Raw genomic sequence first — 25890 nt, forward strand, 5'->3', positions numbered from 1 at the left:
CTAGTCTGCTTTGAATGGCTCTCAATGAGACAGTGTCAAAACTCTTTCAAATCAGGACAAAAGTGAATTTGATATACACTTAGTTGGTTTCAATAAGAATCTTAGCTACTACATGTTTGAGATAACTTCACAGAGGCCTGGGTATAGTGCTTAGCACTCTAGACCTCTTAGTGGTAGGTCTGTGATTTAAGCCCCATTATGAGACTGGTGATTGGTGATGGGATGAGTGGAGTAAGACAACAGCCGTAGCCTAATGATCTAAAACGCTTAGGAATGCCTAGAACATAAAAGACAGGTTTTGGTGCAGATCCTAAAAAACCATTAGTGATGACTGGAATTATATCCATTCTTAAATTGCTCTGTAAAATTTGGTGTGTTTCCAGTTGTGAAGGTTTCTTTGCCTCTGGACTCATACATGTCTAGCCAAGATCACAGAACATTGTGTGTGCAACATCGCTTTTAAAACGCAGCTTGCTAAACAAACACCATTAGCAATGTTTGAGGAATGATTGCTTATACAATACGGAGTGTCAGTAAGGGAAGCAACTCACCCGGAAAAACCTGGTTAAGCAATAGGAATCCACCAAGTACTCTTGAAAGTACATTTCAAGAGTACCTTACGCCTTTAGTACGCCTTAGTACCTTATGCCTGTTGGTGAGAGAGCATGTGTCTGGGAATGTGAGAGCAAAGGAAGACAGTCAGTATCGACTAACTTTGCGTAACAGTCAATCCTATACTAAGAAAAATATTTTAGTTCTCAGGTTTGTTCAAGTTTTAATAATTACGAGTACGACACATGCTAGATGTTTACCCAATCATGACGAGTGAAAAACTTGCTCCGTTCCTTTAGGAGCTAATAATCAACGTAAACAATATTTCAACAAAAGGTTGTGGTCAGTGCAATTGGCAGCTTGCTCAAGGGAGTAGCAGCCCTTTTTTGTTTTGTAAAGCTTGTAGATCTGGTGCCGAGCGTTTTTTAGAATGACATGAGCTGAATACTCTTTGTTTTATGCAAATTAGAGAAAACTTGATGGAGGCAGCTTGATGTTGGTCTAAAAAGTGTCATCAGCTGCTGGTAAAACTTACTCGTTTGGTTTGGAGAAGTATTTATCATTTGGTTTTGTAGCAGGTGTGTCAATGTTGCTAATAATACTTAAAATTATTGTTCATGTGTGAGTTACTGTAAACGCTGCAATATCAAGAATTGGTAAGTTAATAAAAATAATAAATAAATAAAAGTATACAGCAATGTATTGTTTTATAAGTAAAATTATATGTTGCAATGTAGTAAAAATTATGCATCACAATAAAAAAATGGTACTAAACCAAATGAAATAATGCTTTGCACTAACATAAGAGTGTAGTTTATTGTGATGAGCAATAGAGCATTACTTATTATTGTTCTGATAGTCTCAGTAATAGAGAGCTGTTGCTATTTGTTTTAGCGTTAATTATGGTCTTGAGCATTTTCTGCACCCTGCTGTTGATCCTACTAATCATAGCATTATTCAAGCTCTATATGCTATCTAAAAATTCAACTCCACAAGAACCCTCAGAGAGAAATACAAGACAAAGAATTTCTTGGAAGCCAAAAAGGAGGCCAAAGCCATCCCATTTGAGGAGGGCTCCACCTCCTTTACCAAGAGAACAGTTTGTTAGTGATGCTGATGGATATGTTGACATAGATAGTCCATATTTGACCCCTATACCTAAAGAAGGAGGAAGGACAAGTATGCCCCCATTCGCAGTCACAGTTGGTGATATTCCAGCTAATAATTCAGATGGATTGACGCTGACAGAGATCCAACTAAGGGAAATGTCACAACCACACTTTACCGGTTTCACTTGAGAGTCAAAACCTTAAATGTAAGACTCTCAAATTGACCTATTTCTTATTGACAAAATAGGTCGGCTTTCCTTATTTGATCAGGCAGATACTGTGCTAAAAACCATATAATATATATGCTTTACAAAATTCTTAAACGCTATTTTTTAGCAATTGTTAGACTATCTTGTTTATAAATATTCCATAAAGATAAGTAAGTTGTGGGTTATTTTTGGTGCATCAAATGGTAGAAAAATGAATGCTGTGCTACTGGAAAAACTGCCTGTTGCAGCTCATACTTCTAGTTGCTCCCAAAGTGACAAACACAAATGGAGAAAAAACTCGACCAATGCTGAAGCTTTTAAACAGGAAAGCATCAGAATAACTTGTTTCTATATATTTATTGTACTTGTGCATTATTTTATATTAGCTTATTTGCTGTGCAGAGGCCATTTTTGTTAACATTTCTGCTAAATGGGAGATGTGTTGTATAGTGCCTAATAATTTTATTAGAACGCAAATGGAAATGTCAAACATGGGCACTCTACTATGATCATCTTCCTAAGGAGTCATCAAATGAATAAAACTGCTTCAGCTTTTGACTAGTTTATAGCCTTCGGACTAGACTTAAGATCATATACATATATCCTTAATATATATATATAAATATATATAACAGTGTATATTATATATAATATTATACAAATATAATAACTTTTTTTAAATTCTTTTCCTTCAGAAACCCAATGTTTAAAACTTTTACATGGTCGATTTCCATGACAGCCAAATTGGTACCCATAGATAGAAAGTTTACTATACACTATTCTGAACTGATTGCGTGGTGTGTGTGCGTGCGTGCGTGTGTGTGTGCATGTGTGTGTGTGTTTGTGTGGTGCATGTGCATGTGCAGCGTCTGCGTGTATGCGTGTGTGTAAGTGTGTGCGTGTGCGTTCGTGTGTGTGCGTTCGTGTGTGTGCGTTCGTGTGTGTGCGTTCGTGTGTGTGCGTTCGTGTGTGTGCGTTCGTGTGTGTGTGTGTGTGCGTGTGTGCTTGTGTGTGCGTGTATGTGTGTGCGTGCGTGCGTGCGTGTGTGTGTGTGTGTGTGTGCGATATGTGTGTATTTGTGCATGCGTGGGCAAATGCCTTCATGTGAGTGTACATGCCTGCGTGTGTGTTTGTGTGTGTTTATGTGTGTGTGCGTGCGTGCGTGCGTGAGTGTGTGTGCATGCGTGCATGTGTGTGCATGCGTGCGTGTGTGTGCGTGCGTGCGTGCGTATTATGTATCAACTTGAATTATTGCTATAAAATACAAACTGCATCGCATTAACTCAAATCTTCAAGCCTATATAATGAAACTTGCTCAGCTTCATTCACACAAAATACCTAAAAATTACTAGTAGTTCCCATTATGCAAGAGTTTTTACTTGATGGTTTGGTTAAGAATCCCCTCGGTGGCTCCACCTGATACCTCCTTTTGACAGCAGCTTCTAGTAGTTATCTTTAATACTATGGTCATCATATCATCATTTGGTGGTTTGACTTTAAACGTTTGCTGTCTTCCTACTTGCATAGTAGAGAAAAATATCATCTACACAACATTCATAAACAAAAAGACTCTATTGCCGAAGATACAAACAAAGCAAATTGCACTTTTTTCAATATATTATATGATGGCTGCTTGGTTCTATAATACAATAAAGCTCTTCTCTGAAGACACTTTTTGTTGGTCCGCAGATGATTCCAATTTCTCCTCTCAATGTTTTTTTCGCATTGTTTGGATTTTGTTTTAAGAAGATTTTCGCAAAAGGTAAAAACAGGATTAAAAGAATGGCAAAGTTTGAATTAACTGTTAAAGCTTCTGTTTTTGACCATGAATTGATTTATAAAACCCAAAACATAAACTCTAATGACGTGTTCCTTTGAAGATTGTAATAACAATAGCAAAATCAGCAATGAAGTTTACAAGGAAAGTTCATTAACTAGGACTATGAAACATAAAAACTGTAAAGAAATTTGCCGGCCTTTACTTGGCACGATCTAAATTATTACATAAAGGGAATAGAATACATTGAGTTTTCTTCAATTATTATTACAGAAAAAAATTCCACTAGCTGAGAAGCGTACGGCTATCTGCTCTGCCCAACCAAGTAAGCGTGCTCCTTTATATACAATAAACTCACTCATTCTGGCTAACGGAACCAAATAAAAACCATATAGCATTAGTAATGAGCAGAATTACTAATCCATTGACATGGTTATAAATTTATAATACAGCGATAAACGAAGACATAATCGCGGTATAGTATATGGACAAATTAGTAACGATATAATAAAAAGAACAATACAGCATGCAAAATATAGCATATGCAAATATTTACACAATTTACGAAGTCATGACCCAGCGTCCACTACACACTCCCCTCCATTAGAGACCGTGTCTAACTAATACAAAAAAGGTGGAGCAAACAGCCGGGCTCACATCTCAAGCTTTTTAACAGGGTGTTCAAGGCAGCTAATTCTTTGATCAATCAAATCTTTGTCATCAGTAGCTGTCGTATTCTGGTTCTGGTACTGTAGGATGCCTTTTTGAACTGTCTTTTTTTCTGAAGTTATCGCTGCATGGCCTGAACACTGGTGACCAGCAGGAAGCAGTCTTAATAGATAGGTCCGACGATGTGGACTAAGCTTCCGGGTCATCTATTCTATGGCTAGGTCTTCATATCCTCTCGTTGTCTAATAGATCCAATCACCGTTTCGACTTTTTTTTATTAAGGGGCAAACAATGATTTAGATCTTCTGTAGCGGTGATGGGGTTTTCCACGGCCTGAGGAGACATCGCTAAGTGCCCGAAGTCTAGGTCTGCATTTAACTCACCGGTGCTTTCTGGAGAGGAAGGGTTTGTTTCTTCTCCAACTTTGATAAGGGGATGTGATGCAGGTGGTTCAGAGTTCGAACCCTAATGCAAGATTTCGGCATTGTGGCATTCGGCCTGTGGAGTGGCCTTTCCTGTTTCATCGAGCTTATCAGCTGGACTCATTTAGGAATGGATCTCCACTAAATCTTCATCACATTGCAGAGAGTTTTTTGTGAGGGCCAAGCTCTCCTGGTGCCCTTCATAATTGACCCTCTTTGAGGCTCAAGCATTGCCGGAGCACGGCAAGGGCTTTTTGAACAGTCATGATAGGGTTTTAATCAGGACTCGCGTTAAGTCGCGGTTCGGGCTTGTCTTTCCACTACATAGGTGTGGTTGGGCCAAGCAGTTATGACTTGGTAGGGGCCCACGAACTTAGCTTGTAGCTTAGCGTTAAACCCCCTTTGCTGCCGTCTGTTTACCAACCACACCTAATTCCCAGTTGTAAAGAGTGGTGGCTTTTCTTGGTCTGCCTGCCTAGTCTCCATCTGCGCTTACTTGAGGGCCTCGTGTGCTTCTTCTAGTTTCTGCTGCTTTCACGGCACGTAGTCGCTGGAAGACTGCATTTCCAATAGAAGGGTTGACATTCTAACTGGTCAAACAGACACAACTCTCTGCCGGACATCATGAAGTTGGCCGTCTCGCCTGTCACTGTGTGGGGGTGCCTCGGTACGCTAACATGAGCTGGGGCAGCTCATCCCTTTCCTCTTGGCTTCGTTCCAACAACATGGCTTTTAGAGAGTTGCCCAGGCCTCAACTGTTTTTCTCCACAATCCCATTTGCCTGGGGATGGTAGGAAGTAGTCTGAGTCTTGCTCAATTTCCAGAGCTGGCAGAGCTCCTCCATCAGTTGACTCTCAAATTAAGCTCCTTGGTCTGTATGGATTTACCCTGGAAGCCCCAGGTAGCAAAACACTTTTTCATCGAGGGCACTGGCCACAACTGGAGCCGTGGTCTCTGAAATAGCAATGGCATCCTGCCACCGGGTAAAGTGGTCCGAGACCACTAAGATCCACTTATTGCCCTTTGGAGTGATGGGGAGAGGGCCTACCAGGTTGACGGCGACCTTATGCCAGGGTCACTAGCGTATAACCGCTGCCGGCTTCCTGCAGGCTTAGTCCTTCTGTGCTTGGCAGCCTGGCAAACCTCACAGCTACGTACTAACCTGCAGACAATGGCTGTAAGTCCAGGCCAGTACCATGTAAGCTGGTAGCGGCTTACTGTTCTCCCCACTCTGGGGTGGGTCATGGCATTTATCTGTCAGATAACTGGCTCCCTCATAGCTGGAGGCACACGGCACACCACCGGGTTAGTACCTGGCAGTACCAAAGAACCCTTGCAGTTCCCGGACTCCTCGGGGGATTGGCCACTGCTCAATCACCTCCACTTTGGCTGGGTCCATCGCAACCCCTTTGCTACTCATTATGTAGCCCAGGTACCGCACTTGGGACTGTAACAGTTTGCACTTTGTCGATTTGAGCTGGAGTCTGGCTTGCCGTAGTCGCTGAAATACTTCCTTCAGCCGTTGGAGGTGAGTTTCAAAACCATGTGCAATAACATTCACATCATTCAGGTACAATAGTAACGTCTGCCAGTGGAGCCCGTGCAACTCTCTCTCCATCAATCGCTGAAAAGTGGCTGAAGCAAAAGTCAGTCCGAAAGGAAGGACTATCCTATTCCACAATCCCGAGTGAGTGATGAAGGCTGATTTTTCTCTGGTAACTTCGTCCAGCGGAACCTGCTAGTATCAGCTGACAAGATCGAGGGTACTAAAATATTGGCTTTCAGCCAAAGTATTCAGAATTTTGTCTATCTGAAGAAAAGAATAGGCGTCTTGTTCTGTTACCGCGTTGAGCTTTCAGTAATCCACACAGAACTTTTCAGTAATCCACATCCGCCATTTTTCATCCTTCTTTTTTACTAACACAATAGGTGAGCTCCACGCGCCTCCAGCCGGCTCAATCATCCCTTTGGTCAACAGATCCTGTACCTGTCTCTCAGCCTCTGCTTTCTTTTTAGGCCCTAGGCGGTGAAGGGATTGACGAATAGGTCGGGTCCTGTCTTTCACAGGTGTGGAGTGCTCCACGAGCAACGTTCTACCCATGTCATCATATCCAGTGCTAAACACTGACTCATACTTGGTCAGTAGGGTAGCCAGTTTTCTAGCCTGCCCTGCGTCTGTAGATGGTTCCTGTAGATGCTGGGAAATCCGTGGCTTGGCCTCGACTAGGGTGATCGGCACAGCAGGGCCTCCCTTGAAGAAAGGGGCGCCGGCAATGGGAGAAGACGCTTCCACACTAGTATGAGTGCCTACAGCGGTTCCCAAACAAATGGTCAGGGGTTGGGGATTCGAGTTGAGACACCTAACCAAAGCCTTTCTATCCGCTCCGAGCTCGTTCAGCCTTGTAGCTAGAGGCTGGCCCTCAGGGTATCTTTTTATTTTCTTGAGTGGACAGAAATTTCTTGTGGTCAACTTACAACTGACCACAACCTCGGTTCTAGCTGGCACCACCAAGTCTTTAATTACCTAGACTTTGTTCTAAAGGATTTTTCCCATTCGGTCGCTACAAGCCAATGGCTTCCCATCCACCTTCACCACGGGTCATTCGAACATTGGTGTGCCATAAAGAGAGGCTTGCCAAAAATAGCGTCTTCACTAATCTGACTGACTATGAACACTTCTTTGGTCTTTACTTTGCGAAGCCTTACTGAGAGCCAGATTACAGCGTGAAAGGGTAACCTGGTCTCATCAGCAAGCATGCTAAGGGTGGCACTCTCCTTCAATTGTTCTCTTATACCCCAGAGAAGTTGGTCGAACGCCTGTTTTCCCAGCAGGTTAGTGGGGCATCCAGTATCCAACATGAAGTGCACTGCTCAACCTTCGATTTTACCCGGGAAAAAGTTACTGGCAGAGTGTGGGCGCCCCAGCAGGCATTTTTTAGCTGGTTCCCTGTGTTTGAAGAAGGCTGCCTGAGGCTGCTCTGTTTGTGCAAGTAAAGAACATTCCTGTGCAATCTTTTTGGATGACCGAGGCTGTCCTCTGCGGGACAAGGCGCCAAGGTCCCTGAGAGAAAATCATAGTGCTTACTCCAGAGAGACTCATGCCTGACTCTTCTAGGTGTAGTGGTTGGAACATGTTTTGGGTTGCTGTGAGGGTTGGTTGAGGTGGAGTTCTGAGTTGGCCTGATTTTCTCGTATAGGTCTATCCGGGTGAGGTCTTGGCTGAATTGGTACTTTGTTTCTTCTGGTTTCTGCAGAAGCCTTATTGCAGCTAGTAGTGGGGGCTACTGCTGCAGACTTCTTCCATTTCTCGACTCCTTTTTCTTTTGACTACGGCACTCCTTTCAGAGATGTCCCGTGCCTCCACATCCTTAACAATTGGCAGGCTTACTTTCTGGAGGCTCCATTGGCTTGTTTTGCAGCTGCTTGACCTGTTCTGTCAGCTGCTTTACTGTGGATAGCAAGCAGTACATTCAAGGTGTCCTGTTTGACACTGCGTACTGCCCCATGTCTTGTATTGGCTTCGGGGTCTTATATTTTTTTTACCACAGTCTGTACAACTTTGCCCAAAGTCGGTTTTCCTTCAGATTTGATTTTAAGAAATTTTTCTCCAGCCCATACTGCGTTTGCGAGAGTCTCCGTGGGTACCGCTAAGAGGTGTCGCTGTAGGGGGGGGGTGATTTAGGGAGTTCGAGAACTACTGTTTGGCCATGTTCCTTCTGAACGGGTCGGGCAGTTCTGCGCAGGCTATTTGGACTAGCCGTTCAATTTCTGTTGCGTGTTCCGGCAGGGATGTTTGAGTCCCTTTTTTAAACTGCTCAACTCTGCTCGGGCTTGTCGGGGAGATATTTCAAATCGGACTCGCATCGCTTCAAAGATGGCTGCCACCCCGACTGCCCTTCTGCAGGACTCTGCTTCTCCCTTCAAAGCCTCTCTGAGTTGCAGTGTGCTAGCCCCTCGGCCCACCAATTTGCAGCTGAGATTTCTTTGAATCTGGTAATGAAGTACTCGGGGTCTCCGACGCTATTATAATTGGGCGCTTTGAACTAGGAGGTTGGTCCCGGGTTCCGACTTAATCTGACAAGTTGACCAAATGCGTCAGTTAGTCGATTTGTGTCTCGGTCTACACTCCTTGCCTTCCTTTGAGACATGATTTGAGCTTCTATCTAAGTGAGGGGGACTGTTATAGACGATCGTGACCTGACTTGGAGTGCTTAAGCCGTTTTGGCAGTATCGAGCATCTTACAGAGTGGGGAGTGGTTGGCGTAATGCCAGTCACCAACCTTTCTCTAGAGTGCTGGATAACTTGCTTATTTTAAAACACCATGTTTATTTACAAATGTTGGAGATAGCCATACAGCTATCTTAGTCAGATTCGGAACCTCCAGTGGTTGCTGTACTACTCCAGTTTTCCTCTACTGAGGTCCGCGAAAGTTTATTTTCAAATTTTTAGATGGTGCCTGCCGGTTTTGTGTAATTCCTTCGTTGACACTAGTGTAAAGGAATTTGCTGGTCTTTGCTTGGCATGATCTAGATTATTACATACAGAGAAGAGAATGCGTGTAGTTTCATTCAGTTTTTATTACAAAAGGAAATTCCGCTAGCCGAGGAGCGTACGGCTTTCTGCTCCGCCCAACTAAGTGAGCGCGCTCCTATATATACAACAAACTCACCCATTCTCGCTAACGGAACCGAGTAAAAACTGCATAACATTAGTAATAAATGGAGTTACTAATCCGCTGGCATAGTTATAATAAAGCAATAAATGAAGACATAATCACGACATAGTATATGGACAAATTAATATCTATATAAAACAAAAAACAACACAGCATGCAAGACATTACATATAAAAAATTTTACACGAGTTATGAAGTCATGACCCGGCGTCCACCACAAACTTCACCTCTTAGCTGTTAACAATACTTCACGATTGGTTCAGTGTTGTTTATATGTGATGGCAAAAGTGACCGAAATGCATCACACGTTAAATTGTCATCACCATAAAATATACATCTGATCTCCTCCTAAAACATAGCTGAAACACAGTACAAGGGTTTCTTCATTAGAAAAAAAATCTTCACTTGAGAACCTACTAGAAAATTTTGTAACAAATTGTGACGCAATCAGGAGCTCATGCTACTATGGTTCAGATCTGAGTGGGCCACATGGCAAAGGTATGCCATGATAGACATAACGGCTTACTTGCAACAAAATTCTCATTACAGTTATTTGGTATCAAAAGATTCACCATGTTTTACTCTGTTGTGTTGTGGGTGCAAAATTTGTAGAACTGTGATAAGCAGCTAGACAAGCAGAAACTTCAGAGCAAACACAGCTATGCCTACAACAAAACAGAACTGCTACTGCATCTGCTAGAAGTGCAGAAACTTCAGAGCAAACACAGCTACGCCTGCAACAAAACAAAACTGCTACTGCATCTGCTGGAAGTGCAAAAACTGCAGAGCAAACACAACTGCGCCTACAACAAGACAGAATAGCTACTGCATCTGCTAGAAGTGCAGAAACTGCAGAGCAAACACAGCTACGCCTGCAACAAAACAAAACTGCTACTGCATCTGCTAGAAGTGCAGAAACTGCAGAGCAAACACAACTGCGCCTACAACAAGACAAAATAGCTACTGCATCTGCTAGAAGTGCAAAAACTGCAGAGCAAACACAGCTACGCCTACAACAAAACAGAATAGCAGCTGCTAGAAGAGCAGAAATGGCTGAACAAACACAGGTACATCGAGAGCAGGCCGGAATAAATGCTGCAGCTGTTAGAAGTGCAGAGACTGCTGAGTCGACCCAGCAGCGACTCCCACGGCAAGATACGCTAACTACAGCAGCTGCTTGGCAGCCACAACCTACCAGGCGCCGTGCATGGGCAGAAAACTTTGCACATGACTAAAATCCTGCAACACAGTATAGGGCCTATCAAAAAATCTTTATAGGACGATTTTCTAAAAAATGTTCCAGATGTAATGCTTTATGTTGGAAAGACGAGAGACCAGGCATTTGTTGCAACAATGAGAAAGTTTGCCTACAACAACTTTCTGAGGTTATTCTATCTGTATTGACTCACCTATTCCAAGGCGAAAATCCTGATTCTGAACATTTTTTGGGGAATATACAAAAATATAACGCTGTTTTCAAATGACATCATTTGGAGCTAAAACCATTGATAAGCCTAGATTTAACCCAAATTTCAAGGTTCATGGTCAAGTCTATTCTTTGATTGGATCCTTGCTTCCGATACCGGGTGAGCAACTACAGTTCTTGCAAATCTATTTCATGGGTGACCAGCAGGCAGAGGCAGAACGTCGGCGTGGTATTGTTGAAGGAGTGTGATTAAACGTAATTCGTGAGCTGCAGGATGTTCTACACGAGCAAAATAAATATGTACGTGATTTCAAAACTGCTCGGAAGAGGCTGCCTGAAAACACGGATGGCTTGCGATTTGTCATTCATGCTGAAAAACACTCTGTTGGAGATCACGAAAGAAGATTCAATGCTCCTGTCATTGATGAAGCTGCCATTCAAATAGTTGGATAGCAGTTTGAAAGTCAGGATATTGTTCTGCAGTTACATAGCAATGAGCTGCAGAGGATATCGGAGATGCACAGAAAATATGGCGCCCTCAGTATCCTATCATTTTTTGGTGAAGTGACGGTGGTTACAACTTTCAGCTGCAACAGACTGACATTTGCACAGGAGAGCCAGGCACACAAAAAGTTTCTGCTATAGATTTTTATGCTAGCAGACTGATGGTTCATGTTGGTAGTTTTACCTACATTCACAGGTGCCGAAAGCTGCTGTTCCAGTTTGAAGTTGACATGTACGCTAAAATTAAAACTGAAAGACTTAGCTTTATCCGCCACAATCAGACACGGCTAAGAGCTGATGATTACATCTACCTACATGATGCAGTGGCTGATGATCGCAATGCAAACCGACTAGGTAACATGGTAATTTTACCTTCGTCTTTTACTAGTTGCCCGCGCTACATGCACGAGCGTACACAGGATGCCATGACATATGTGCGACATTACTGCAGACCAGACCTTTTCATCACATTTACCTGCAACAGCAAATGGGATGAGATTTCCAATGAATTGCTGCCTGGTCAGCAAAGCTATGACAGACACGATGTGGTTGCAAGAGTGTTTCACCTAAAACTAAAGCAACTAATGGATTACATCACCACCGGTGCAATATTTGGCGCTGTCCGATGCCATATTTACACCATTGAATGGCAGAAACGTGGACTCCCTAATGCACACATTCTAACTTGGTTATGGTTCCATGTACCAAGCACAGGGTCTATGTGGCCAGCTAAACAATGGTTCACCCTGCATGAAAGACGGTACATGTACCAAGAAGTACCTTAAGGCTCTCATTAAAAACACAGTTACTGCCATAGATGGGTATCCATTGTATCGTCGTCGTTCTACTGATGATGGAAGTTTCACCAAATAACACACTTTGCAAGCTGCTGGAGAGGCCTACGACATCACTTTGGACAATAAATGGATAGTGCCTTACTTCCCTTTGCTGTCCAAAGTATTCAATGCATACATCAATGTCGAATTTTGCCACTCAGTGAAGTCCATCAAATACATTTGCAAATATGTCAATAAAGTTAGTGATCAAGCAGTGTTCGGTTTGGAGAAAGATGGAGAACAGGCTGATGAAGTAGCTCGCTATGAGAGTGGAAGGTACATCAGTGCAAATGAAGCAATGTAGCGCATCTTCAGTTTCCCCATTCATGCACGACACCCGACTGTCCAGCATCTGAGTGTCCATCTTGAGAATGGCCAGAGAGTGTATTTCACTGAAGCAAATCTTCAGCAACAACTTCAAGAACCACGTGACACTACCCTTACAGCCTTTTTCAAACTTTGTACACTTGATGATTTTGCAAGGACGCTTCTCTACTGCCAATTGCCAGCCTATTACACCTTTGACGCATCTACAAAATGCTGGAAGAGACGAGTTCAAGGATCTTCAGTGCCTGATCATCCTGGCATATATCAAACTGATGCCCTGGCACGGGTATACACTGTTCACCCTAACAATCGTGAATGCTTCTTTCTTCGAATAATACTGCACCACGTGGTTGGCCCAGTGTCTTTTCACCATTTAAGAACTGTTGAAGGTCATGTCTGCGCCACTTTCCATGAAACATGCAGGCGTTTGGGGCTATTGAAAGATGATGCACAGTGGAGGGAGGCCTTGGAAGAAGCTGCAACTGTACGGTCACCTGCCTAACTATGCAAGTTGTTTGCTATTATGTTGAGCGCCTGCCAGCTTTCTGACCCTGTTCAGCTGTGGCAAAAGTTTAAAGAACATTTGGCTGAAGACATCCTGTTTCATGAGCGAAAACTGTTTCAGGATCAACAACTGCAGTTCACAGATAGAATGTTCAATATTGCTCTTATATTTATTGAGGACCAAGTGCTCGAGGTCACAAACAACAACCGCTCAGTTTATGGACTTCCCAGGCCTGTTAGAGTGGAGCAACTTGTTGTGCGCGGGGAAATATTACGCGAAACAGCATATGACCGTGAAGAGCTCCGTCACCATGTTGAAACCAATGAACCGCTGCTGCTAGAGGAGCAAAGAGCTGCATATCACACGGTTTTGGAAAAAATTGAACAAAGCAGTGGCGGCATGGTGTTTCTTCACACACCAGGTGGAACCGGCAAAACCTTCGTCACTAATCTTATATTGGCAAAAGTATGAGAGTCTGGAAAAATTGCTTTAGCTGTAGCTTTATTTTGCATTGCAGCTACCTTACTCCCTGGTGATCGCACTGCGCATTCAGCCCTGAAACTGCATCTTAATTTGGCCAGAACTGAGAATCCTGTGTGCAATATCAAAAAGCACAGCGAAACTACCCAACTTTTGCAGCAATGTGTTCTTATTGTGGGGGATGAGTGCACAATGTCGCACAAGCTCGCATTGTAAGCTCTAAACCTTACAGTAAAGGACTTGCGTGAAAATAATAGACTTTTCGGTGGGGTAGCTCTTTTACTTTCTGGAGATTTCCGCCAAACATTGCCTGTCATACAAAGAGGCACACCCGCCGATGAGATAAATGCATGTATCAAATCATCATTCTTGTGGCCGTCTGTTGTGCATTTGCATTTGACACGAAACATGCGTGCCGCTATTCTTGGCGAAGAAACTAGTGCACATTTCGCTGCCGGACTGCTGCGTATTGGCGAAGGGCGTTTGCCAGTCAGTGCTGAGGATGGTTCGGTGTCACTTGATGGCTACGGCACTTATGTGGATTCAATCGAGGAACTTCAAGAGAGTTTACCTTAATCTGCAACAGAGGTTCCAAGATGTTGATTGGTTATCTGAGCGAGCTATTCTTTGCCCCTGGAATGATGCAGCTGCTGCCATAAACTCACAGCTTTTAGCCCAACTACCTGGCAATTCAAAAACCTTCACTTCTGTTCATACGTCGTTGACTGATGACGCTACTGTAGAATATCCTGCGGAATTCTTAAACCCACTGGACTTGCCCGGACTTTCTGCCATAAATTGCAGCTAAAGATAGGAACACCAATCATGCTTCTTCGCAACTTCAATCCTCCAAAGTTGTGTAATGACACTCGGCTAGCTGTTATGCAAATATTTTCGCACGTCATTCAGGCCAAAATCATTTCAGCATCTGGTGGAGAAGAATCTGTTTTTATTCCCAAGGATCCCAGTTATTCCAACGGATCTACCATTTGAATTTAAAAAGATTCAGTTCTCCATCAGAGTCTGCTTCGCTATGACCATCAACAAGTCGCAAGGTCAATCCCTCAAAGTAGCTGGTACCATCTTACTGTCTACCTGCTTTAGCCATGGCCAGCTGTACGTTGCCTGCTCAAGAGTAGGCACAAGCCGAAAACTGTTTGTTCATACACCCGACAAAAAAACAAAAAATGTTGTCTATCCGCAAGTGTTGCGTTGATTAACATTGTGTTATTGTTATGTCATATTTGCATTAAATTAACATTATGTTATTATTGTGTCATGCTATGTCCTTCATGTACTGCTACACCTACATATTACCCACATGCAGCATTTTTTAGCATATTTTTCAGTATATATATATTTTCATGAATTTGTTTTCTTTATTGTGTCCCATGAAAAGGCTATCATGTTGGCGTTATGCTTTATTATTGTAAGGTGTTAATGCTTTATCTGCCTTGACATCATACTGTCTGTGCTGTTATACATGTAAATCTTACTGATAATAAATTTTATCAATACAACCACATTACTGCTGCACTGTTTGTATATGCCATGTCAAAACATAGGCTCTAGACAAAGAACTGGTGAGCCATGATTAGTGTTAGAAGTCTCCATTCGATGTAGAACTTTAAAAGTCATGTATAGTGAATGTAGATGTCTCCATTCAACAAATGCTGGCGATAGCTCAGCAGTGCAATAGCAAAATATTTTGTGGAATTTTTTAAAGCATGCACAATTTTTCAATACTGCCAGTTTGAAAAAACTACAGTTTGCCTAGCAATGTCAATTTCATTATCAGTTCTCTGTACAAAAATAGGACAACTCCCATTTTAGTGGTTTGAGACTGATGCATTGTAGACTAGCTGTAAAACACATTGCAGATTTCTATTGTTCTTGCTAAAATGATTGACATGTATGACTGCATATGTGTATGCAGTCTGATCAGCCCAACAATTTTAGTAGACTGCATATTTGGAGTTGTTTTACAGTATGAAAGACAACTCTCAATAAACCTTTTGCTGTACGTGAATCTGTTCCCGTTGACGGGTAATGCAGCTAGTTTTTATATAATGTATAGGAATAGTTGGTACTTAGCATTCAGCTATTTTTAGTTTAAAGTATATCATTAAAGTATTAAAGTTTATACCATGAATAAGTACTACTGCTGTGTGTGCGTGTGTGCATGCGTGTGCTCATGTGTGTGCGTGCATGCATGCAGGTGCGGGTGTGCATGTGTGCGTGTCTGTGTGCACATGTGTGTGCCTGTGTGTGTGTAAAAATTATGGTTGTGAGAACTCACTTTTCTTCCCACATGTGTTTCCACATTTTTGGCCAACTTTATCCAAACTTCACCTGCACTTCCTGTCAGGTTGCTAAAATGGTTTGGTCTCAAGACTAATCAGCTTCTTAAACATCAACCTGCCGGCAGTTTTAAAAATGAAACAATACCAGGAATCACTAAGCTTAATGTTATTATACATATATATGTGTGTAAGTAGACGATTTTCTACTTAGTGACTGTATGCTTTGAATATTGTCTAATCTAATATATATTATTTTTTTGATTTTCAGCACTTTTAGAGTTTTTGTTATTTTTCGAAAATTATCTTTTTTAATTTTGTGTCATTCACACTTCATTTAAATATATTTGAATGACACTAGAAGTATTTAGGTAACTTCATTTTTTATGTTTATTAAATTCAAACTTGTTCTATTTAGAGACTAATTCTGTATGTTGTCTGCCATTTTTATAATTAAGTGACTCACTCAGCCGGGGATGTACCAGCACCAAATGTCAAAGCTATTGCCTACCTGTCATAATAAATGACACACATTGTACATTATAGTTTCTGTGAGTCAGAGCATTATATCTGTGTTAGGTAGAGCTTTTAAAGCTACTGCTTGTTGGAGCCAAGCTGATTGGGACATGAGAAAGAACTTTGTCTAGAGCATTCTATATCAACTCAGCTTAATATTATAGAACAAAAACTATACTGTATCAACTCAAGTTACTTCTATGAAATACAAAAGCTACGGTGTATCAGCTCCAATAAGTGCTATAAAAAACAAGTTATGGTGTATTAACTCAAGTCATTGCTATAACTTACAAGGTACTACAATATGTATCAACTTGAATTATTGCTGTGGATTGTAAGTGGCGATTTACCAAATTAAATTATTGCTATGGAATACAAACTGCAGCAAATTAACTCAAGTCTTCAAGTCTAAGTAATAATATTTGCTGAGCTTCATTCTCATGAAACACCTAAAAACATTATTAGTCCTCACAGTGTAAGATTTTTTAATTGGTGGTTTGGTAAAGAATCTTTTAGGTGGCCCTATCTGATACCTTCTTTTAATATATACTTTTAGCAGCAGTAGATATATTTAATACTATGGGTATCATATCGTTATTTGGTGGTTTGACTTTAATTGTTTGCTTCCTTCTTACTTGCATAGTAGAGGAAAGTATCAAGAGACTACGTTCATAAACACTATGGCTCTATTGCCGAAGATGCGAACAGAGGAAATTGTGCTCTTTTCAATATATTATCAAATAGCTGCTTGGTTTTAGAATATAATAAAGCTCTTTTCTGGAGATACTCTTCGTTGGCCGGGAGATGATTCCGATTTCTCATCTCAATGTTTTTTCTTATTGTTTTGATTTTGTTTTCAAATGATTTTCACAAAAAATAAAATTATGAACCAAAAAATGCCCAAATTCGAATTTAATGTTTAAGCATTTGTCATAAGTTTGAGTACAAATTTATTTCTCAAGGTTTTTGTGTGCGTTCGTGTTTGTCTGTCTTTCTGTCTTTCTTTGTGTATAAGTGTGTGTGTAAGAGCGCACGCCCGCCCACACACCACACACATTTTTGTCTGTTTGTCACACATACAGCTGTTTGTCTGTGTTTGTGTCTGTGTTTGACCAGCTATACTATTGAAATTTAGGAATTGAAATTCCACATTCTGTTGTGTTTGAACTCAAAGAGACTTCAACCACAAGTTTTACATCCACACGCTTCACCACTAAGCTATACAAGGCGTGTTGATTAAAGCTGTTATCATATACCGTATATCATATAGCGTATGCACACACTAAACAACGCATTATTTGAAACTTTATGAATTCTACTAACTCTAAGAAACATGATGCTTTTTTGTGTTTTCTTTAACTTCTACTTTTGATTTTTCGTATGTTTCTATTGTTAAATCGCTGTCAAAGCCAATTTTCTTTGCGTGGACAATTGCATTTTTAGTGTAGGAAGAGCTTGTACAATCTCTCTTTGTTCAGTCAGACAACGACAGTACAGTATCCTTTTTGACATTCGTACCAGCATCAATAGGTACCAGTATTGTAGCATTCAAAGTTTTGATGGATAGCTTCTGGTGAGACCGCAACTTTTTTTATATATACACAAACACACACTTTTATGCAAGAATTGTTATTATTGATTACACACATTCAGGATTTTTGTTCTGATTTCTCAGTTCATATTAATTGTATCATTACCAATACATCTTTTATTGTAATCGTTGCAGAACAGGCTTAATTTACTTGCTAATTATTTCACATTTACACTTAAGCCCTTTTATAGTGGATTTATTTTTTTAATTTATTGTGCAAACACAAAAAGTTTTTCTCCAGATATGACGTTTGAAAGTTACAGTTGTTAGATAGAGCTTGAAAACCCTTGCAGTTGTTTTTATTTTTTCTCTGAATTTATTTTAACTACACAAAACACTTTTCTCATGAAATGTAGTTTGAAATTAGAATGGCAAATGTTGTTATAAATTATGTTAAATACAAAAAGGTTTTCTGTTCAAAGACTTTTTGTTACCCGGGCAACGCCGGGTAGTACAGCTAGTTAAAATATACAAACATTGTTTCCTCACCCCGGATACCCCGTATGGGTGGTAAATTCTCCTCGAACTCGGGTCTCCTACCAGAGACCTGGGAGTTTCAGCACTCGCCTCAAGATCTTAGTTGTTCCCAATAGCGCACTTTTCTGCAACTCACCTGAGTTGATTGTTGATGGTATTTGAGCAAGCCACATTTTATGCGCCGGTGTTATTGCGCCCAGTGCCCCAATGACTACTGGGATTACAGTTGTTCTTACATTCCAGCATTTTTCAATCTCTTCTCCAAGAGGGAGATATTTCTCTACCTTTTCTTTTTCTTTGCTGGCTATATTGTAGTCATTGGGTACTGCTATATCTATTATAGTAGCCCTCTTGTTCTCCTTGTCTACCCCATTATATCTGGTTGGTTTGCTAGGACATTCTTGTCAGTTCGGATGTAGAAATCTCAGAGGATCTTAGCGCGGTCATTTTCATTGACCTTAGCAGGAGCTTCCCACCAGTGTTGTGGTTTATCAAGGCCATACTCATCACATAGACTTCTATACACAACACCTGCGACATGATTATGCCGCTCAGTGTATGCGTTTCCTTCTAGCTGCTTGCATCCACTGATGATGTGTTGGATGGTCTCAGGTGCATCTTTGCACAGTCTGAATTTAGGATTGTCTCTAGTGTGATAGATTTTTGTTTGGAGTTGCCTTGTTGGGAGCACTTGCTCCTGGGCTGCCATGATTAGCGACTCTGTATTGGCCGTTAGGTTTCCTTTGTTCAGCCACATATATGTCTGGTGAAGATCGCCAACCTTAGATATTTGTCGGTCGTAAGCACCATAAAGAGGTTTCGTGTGCCAGTCAATTTCCTCATCCTCAGGGCGAAGGTCCATTGTAAGAGCAGCCGATTGAATTTCTTATCTTATGCAACTTATCTGAAGTGGCCATGGAGGCTGCATAGGCTTTGATGCTTTGCTCTTCCGCTTTCACTGTCTGCTGTACACTTTTGAGTCCCCTACCGCCATCTTTCCTATCAAGATACAATCTAGTAGTATCAGATATCAGATGCTTGTCAGTACATCCAGACTGACAAGCATGTCCTGGCAAACCAACCAGATATAGTGGAAATGGACAAGGAGAACAAGAGGGCTACTATAATAGATATAGCAGTACCCAATGACTACAATATAGACAACAAAAAAAAAGAAAAGGTAGAGAAATATCTCCCTCTTGGAGAAGAGATTGAAAAATGCTGGGATGTAAGAACAACTGTAATCCCAGTAGTCATTGGGGCACTGGGTGCAATAACACCTGCACATAGAATGTGGCTTGCCCAGATACCAACAGCAATCAACTCAGGTGAGTTGCAGAAAAGTGCGCTACTGGAAACAACTAAGGTCTTGAGGCGAGTGCTCAAACTCCCAGGTCTCTGGTAGGAGACCCAAGTTAGAGCAGAAACTACCACCCATACGAGTTAACCGGGGTGAGGAAACAATTTATATAGGCCCCTATATTTATATATATATATATATCTCAAAGTTTGTCTGTGTGTACTTGTGTAGTTCGGTATGTCTAGCTATAGCTATCAAAATTTTGGAATGAAGAATCCGTGTCACAGAAGATTTAACTTTGGAGCCTCTGTTTACCAGGCAAATGCGTTACCAATTTCACTACGCAAGATTGAAAGATTGATTGAGCGATATATGTCGCTATGTGGATGAAAATAAGCTACTGCTCTCTATTTCGGCGCATCGGCATTATATGTATTAGGAAGAGCCATAGATAGCTGGCTTACTTAAATTAGCCATTGGCAATGTGCCAGGCTAATAGCGAGTGACATTGTTTACAAGCTTGGTTTATAATTGTCGCATTGCTATCCCTGTTTATAAGCTGATTTTTAATACCCGTGCAATGCAGGGAATTCTGCTAGTTGAATCATGAAGCTCCAAACATAAACTCTAATTACATGTTCCTACGGAGATTGTAATAACAATAGCAAAATCAAATATGAAGTTTACAAGGAAAGTTCATCAACTAGGATTATGAGACGTAACAAACTTTACCTATCAGCTGTTAACCATCATTCACATCGGTTCAGTGTTGTCATTATGTAATGGCAATTGTGAAAGACATACATCACACTTTAAATTGACATCGCCATAAAATCTACATCTGATCACCTCCTAAAACATAGCTGAAACACAGTACAAATGTTTCGTCATTAGAGAAAAGTCTTCGCTAGAGAAGCTTCTAAAAAATTTCCTAACAAATTGTAACACACTCAGGAGCTCATGCTATTATGGTATACATCTGAGTGGGCCACATGGCAAAGGTATGCATTAATAAACTTAAAACCTATGTATATAGGTTTCCTAATTAGTCTCAATAATTATTATTGTAGGCGAAGGTCACTTTTTAATGTCAAGTAACTACCAAACAAACAATGAAAACAAATTTGTCTTAATAGGGCATTGTAAACACTGATAAAGCATGCTTTTGTTATATCATTTACATAGGCCAATGATAATTCTTTAAGATCATTTCGTGATGTAGGTCGACAGGCATATCAGCACAAAACACATTCACGGTAACCTGACTGCCAGCTAATGAGGAAGTTCATTGCGTGCCTTAGGCTGGCTCGTATCACTACCTAATATCTCCGCAGCAGATGTCTAGTCTCTCCAAACCTTTCTACTATTCAGGATGTCGTTTCCAAAGTACACTCTTCTACTCAGCTTTGGCATCAACTTTGTACCTGCACTAGCGCAGTGGGGTGCCTGCGGCGAGCCACCAACTATAACAAATGCAGAGTACAGAAAAGGTGAAAAAAATGCAACGTACTATTTTTGCGACTTTGGGATGAGTAAGAAAGAGAAAGTGAACACAGAGTTATACTGTAATGGGAGTATATGGTCTGGTATACGCATCGAGTGTGAGATGTCAAATGAAGCAAGTAAGTCAAGTACTCCTAGTTCAACTTTTCAAATATGTATGTTTGTATATACATACAAACATACATATTTGAAAAGTATGTTTATATATATTTGTATGCACATACAAACATACATATTTGAAAAGTATGTATGTATATATTTGTATGTAGGCTACATACAAACATACATATTTGAAAAGTATATATATATATATATATATTTGAAAAGATATTACGAAGAAAGTAAACTTTTAGTAATTGCGCTACAAATTTGTTTCCTGCGATGCACTCATCAGACGCATTTGTACTAAAAACGCGTCTGACGAGTCCGATGCACTCGTCAAACGCGTTTTTAGGACAAACACGTCTGATGAGTGCATCGCACGAAACAAATTTGTAGCGCAATTACTAAAAGTTTAGTTTCTTCGTAATATTTTTTCAAATATTTCATACTCCACTAATTATCTTTTAGGTTCTTAGTGTACCTAGTGGGTAGTGTACCTAGTTTTAGGTTCTTAGTGTAGAGTTCTCTTTTTATATGCTTTTGCACCTGTTTTTAGTTACTATATATATATCTATATATATACATATATATATACATATATTCATATATAAATTATATATATATATATTTTTATATATTATAGGTATATTTGTGTATATACTTGTTATGAATAGGAAAACAAATAGTTTTGATGCAAACTTATTTGTTACATTGGAGAAGAAGCTTTTTATCTTTGTTTATTTTGATTCTTCATAACTAAAAGTCAAGTGGCAGCCATTTCTCAATTTGTGATCCTTTCAATCAGTTTGAAACGCTGGAATTATACTGAAAACAAATTACGCACAAAGTGAACAAAGTCTCATCACTACGTAAACCAAAAGTACAGAAAAATAAAGTGAAACTATGAAGTAGTATTTAGTCTGGTGTAGGAACGGGTAGGAAAACAATTCTCTAACTCCCGCATTATCTATTGCCCAGACTTCAAAAAGTTGAGAGCACTAACAGTTAGTTTAAAGTATTTTCTATAAAAAAATAAAGACCCGATTTAAATAATTACCCAATAATTCAGTTTGTGACAAATGGAGTCACTAGCTTTCAAACAGTAAAATTGGTGACACACTTAGCAAGTGCCCTGTCAATTTTGCCTGCTCCAACAAATTCTACTAGCAGGCACGTGCTTTATCTTTTCTTACTTGTTGCCTTTTATCTTACTGATTCAGTTGTTTATCACCAGGCAGTATAAACTCAACACGTCAACAAGGGTAGTGGCTGTGGGGCAAGATAACTCGAGTAACGTAGAGATTATGGCATGCGATATTTATCAAAGTTTAACCAGTTTGCACTCTGTGTGCATTGAGCAGTACTCGCTGGACATTATCTAATATAGTTATAATGACTCTATTGCGTGTTTTAGTGAAACTCTAGTCGAAAAAACCAAGTATCATGCCTGCCGATGACTTTAAATTCATAACACACAACAACTATTTTTCTCACAAAAAGAAATGTGTGTCGTTCACAAAAGGCATGATTATGGTTGCTTTTAAATTGGTAGTAAAAGAGGTGAAAATTGAGTAAAAAATGATGCCACTTTTACTCCATACCTGACATTGAGGTCTAAAAGTTATAAAATTTGCCTTTTGATTATTTGAGTATTCCTGGGGAAAATAAAATACTTTTATGTAGTAGCTCAAACCCAAAAAGTTTTAATCGATATTTTTTTATTGTTAATCACCATTTTAACTAGGATAATAAAGTCAGGTTCTTAAGCACTCTTTAAACTATTGCATTACTTCCACATGCATTGAAATAATATCATGTGGTGTTAATACGCAGCTACTAACATTGGTCATTTGACTGTTTTACAGATTGCACGACGTATTAATTGCTAGCATTTATACAACACGATCAATAAAATATTTAATCTTGCCCAATAGACTTTTGGTGAAACTAAAAGAGAAGATTACCACGCACTCAAGAACATATATGTCCATCGTAATGATTTTGAACTGACACATAAGGCGTTCCTTTAGTAGATGTCAGGTATAAAAACCGTACCAAAGGCTTTGTCAATAATCAATAATCAGTGGTTTTTTCAACAAAAACTTAAGTTTGAAACGTAAAGGTAAAATAGAAAATAAACGCGCACCAAAATGGTCCGGCTGATTGCCGTAAACAAAAACATTAGTACAGAGTGTAGCGTGTTGGGGATAAGGTAAAAAAATTGTGGATGTGTTGCAAGATTTTTTGTTAGTATCTATACTTAGTTTTCATAAATTCATTTTCATAAATTGCCAGACAAGTCGGGCTCATAGTACGTAGTTATTTGACACCAGTGAGAAACTAGTCTGCTTTGAATGGCTCTCAATGAAACAATGTCAAAACTCTTTCAAATCAGGACAAAAGTGAATTTGATATACACTTAGTTGGTTTCAATAAGAATCTTAGCTACTACATGTTTGAGATAACTTCTTTAGGCCTCTTAGTGGTAGGTCTGTGATTTAAGCCCCATTATGGGACAGGTGATGAGGGATGGGATGAGTGGAGTAAGACAACAGCCGTAGCCTAATGACCTAGAACTCCGAGCCTGCAAATGACGGGTTGTGGTTCTAATCCCAAAAAAGGCCTCTGATGATGACACGAATTATATTCAACCTTAAACTGCTCTCTGCATATGGGTGTGTTTCCAGTTGTGAAGGTTGCTTTGCCACTGGACTCATACATGTCTAGCCAAGATCACAGAACATTGTTGGTGCAACATCGCTCTTAAAACGTAATAAGCTAAGCAGACACCATACGCAATTTTTGAGGGATGACTGCTTATGCAATACAGGGTGTCAGAAAGGGAGGCAACTCTCATAGAAAACCTGATTTAGACAATCGGAACCTACCAAGTACTCTTGAAAGTACCCTCCCAAAAGTACTATACACATATGCCTGCGGGTGAGAAAGCGGGTGTCTTGGAATGTGAGAGCAAAGGAAGACAACTCCAGTATCAACTATTTTTGCAAAACAGTTACTCCTATACTGAGGAAATTATTTTAGCCCTACTTTTGTGCAAGTTCTCTTAGTTAGGGGTATGACACAAGCTAGATGTTTACTCAATCATGAAGGGTGAAAAACCTGCTCCGTTCCTTTATGAGCTAATAATCAATGCAAACAATCCTTCAACAATAGGTTGTGGTCAGTGCAATTGGCAGCTTGCTCAAGGGAGTAGCAGCCCATAATAATATAATAACCCTATTTATAGGGTTATTATTATAACCCTATAATAACCCATTTAATAGGACATGAGCTGAATACTCTTTCTTTTATGCAAACTATCAAAAAACTTGATGGAGGCAGCTTGATGGTGGCCTGAAAAGTGTCATCAGATGCTGGTAAAACTTACTCGTTTAGTTTGGAGAAGTATTTATGGTTTTGTTTTTTAGCAGTTGTGTCAATGTTGTTAATAAAAGGAAAAAGGAACCCTTTAAAAGTCTTGTTAACGTGTGAGTGGCTCTAAACGCTTTAATATCAAGAATTGCTAAGTTAATAAAAATAAAGAATAATGAATTAAGGAATACAGCGATTTATTGATTTGTTAGTAAAATTATATGTTGCGATATAGAAAACAAATATGCATCGCAATAAGAAAATTATATGAAGATTTGTACTAAAACAAATAAAATCATGCTTACCTGCATCATTGAAGTATTACCTACTATTGCTCTATTCATAGACCTATTAACTATACGATTAAGTATAGTTAATAGGTCTATGGTTCTATTAGTCTAAGTAATAGAGGGATGTTGATATTTTTTTAGAGTTAATTATTGGCCTGAGCAGTATCTGCGCCCTGCTGTTGATCCTGCTTATCATAGCATTATTCAAGCTCTATATGCTATCTAAAAATTCAACTCCACAAGAATCCTCAGAGAGAAATACAAAAAAAAGAATTTCTTGGAGGCCACAAAGGAAGCCAAAGCCATCCCATTTAAAGCGTCAAGCACCGTCAACAAGAGGACGGGTTTCTAGTGACGCTGATGAATATGTTGACATGGATAGTCCGTACTTGACTCCTATAACTAAAGAAGAAGGAAAGACAGATATGCCCTCATTCACAGTCCCAGTTAGTGGTATTCCAGCTAATAATTCAACTGGAATGACGTTGACAGAGATTCAACTAAGGGAAATGTCACAACCACACTTTACAGGTTTTAATTAAGAGTCAAAGACTTCCGAGTTGACCTACTTCCTATTAGCAAAATAGGTCGGCTTTCCTTGTTTCACTAGGCAGATACACTACTAAAACCATATGCTTAACTAAATTCTGAAAAGCTATTTTTTTAATCATTGTTAGATTTTTTGTAATTATAAATAATCCACTAAGATAATTAAGTTGTGGGTTATCTTTAGTGCGTCACATGGTAGCAAACTGAATGCTGTGTAACTGGGAACACAGTCTGTTGCAGCTAATGCTTCTAGTTGGTCCCAAGGTGGCAAAAATAAGTAAAGATAAAACTCGCCCAATACTGATGCTTTTAAATAGGAAAGCATCAGAATAACTTGTATCTATATTTACTGTACTTGTGCATTATTCTATATTAGTTTATTTGCTGTGCAGAGGCCA

General features: G+C 40.0%; 2 protein-coding genes across 2 annotated transcripts; both read left to right on the forward strand.

Moving 5' to 3' along the window:
- The first annotated feature begins 10463 nt into the window (after positions 1–10463).
- Positions 10464–13009, forward strand: LOC137405062 (uncharacterized). Its single transcript, XM_068091287.1, has 3 exons — positions 10464–10564; positions 11541–12104; positions 12496–13009. Exons 1-3 carry the CDS (start codon positions 10464–10466, stop codon positions 13007–13009), a joined length of 1179 nt encoding a protein of 392 aa, XP_067947388.1.
- Positions 13010–13030: 21 nt separating this feature from the next.
- On the forward strand, positions 13031–13483 carry LOC137405063 (uncharacterized). Its single transcript, XM_068091288.1, has one exon. The coding sequence runs from the start codon at positions 13031–13033 to the stop codon at positions 13481–13483; it is 453 nt and encodes a 150-aa protein (XP_067947389.1).
- Positions 13484–25890: the final 12407 nt, after the last annotated feature.

The sequence above is a fragment of the Watersipora subatra genome, chromosome 9, assembly GCF_963576615.1.
Source record: "Watersipora subatra chromosome 9, tzWatSuba1.1, whole genome shotgun sequence".
NCBI classification, from domain to species: Eukaryota; Metazoa; Bryozoa; class Gymnolaemata; order Cheilostomatida; family Watersiporidae; genus Watersipora; species Watersipora subatra.

Coding starts and splice junctions, on each gene's coding strand:
- LOC137405062 (XM_068091287.1), top strand. CDS start 10,464: ATGGCTGAACAAACACAGGTACATCGAGAGCAGGCCGGAATAAATGCT. Junction 10,565..11,540: donor ACCCAGCAGCGACTCCCACG/GCAAGATACGCT, acceptor CTACATTCACAG/GTGCCGAAAGCTGCTGTTCC. Junction 12,105..12,495: donor TTCACCCTGCATGAAAGACG/GTACATGTACCA, acceptor GCGCATCTTCAG/TTTCCCCATTCATGCACGAC.
- LOC137405063 (XM_068091288.1), top strand. CDS start 13,031: ATGTTGAGCGCCTGCCAGCTTTCTGACCCTGTTCAGCTGTGGCAAAAG.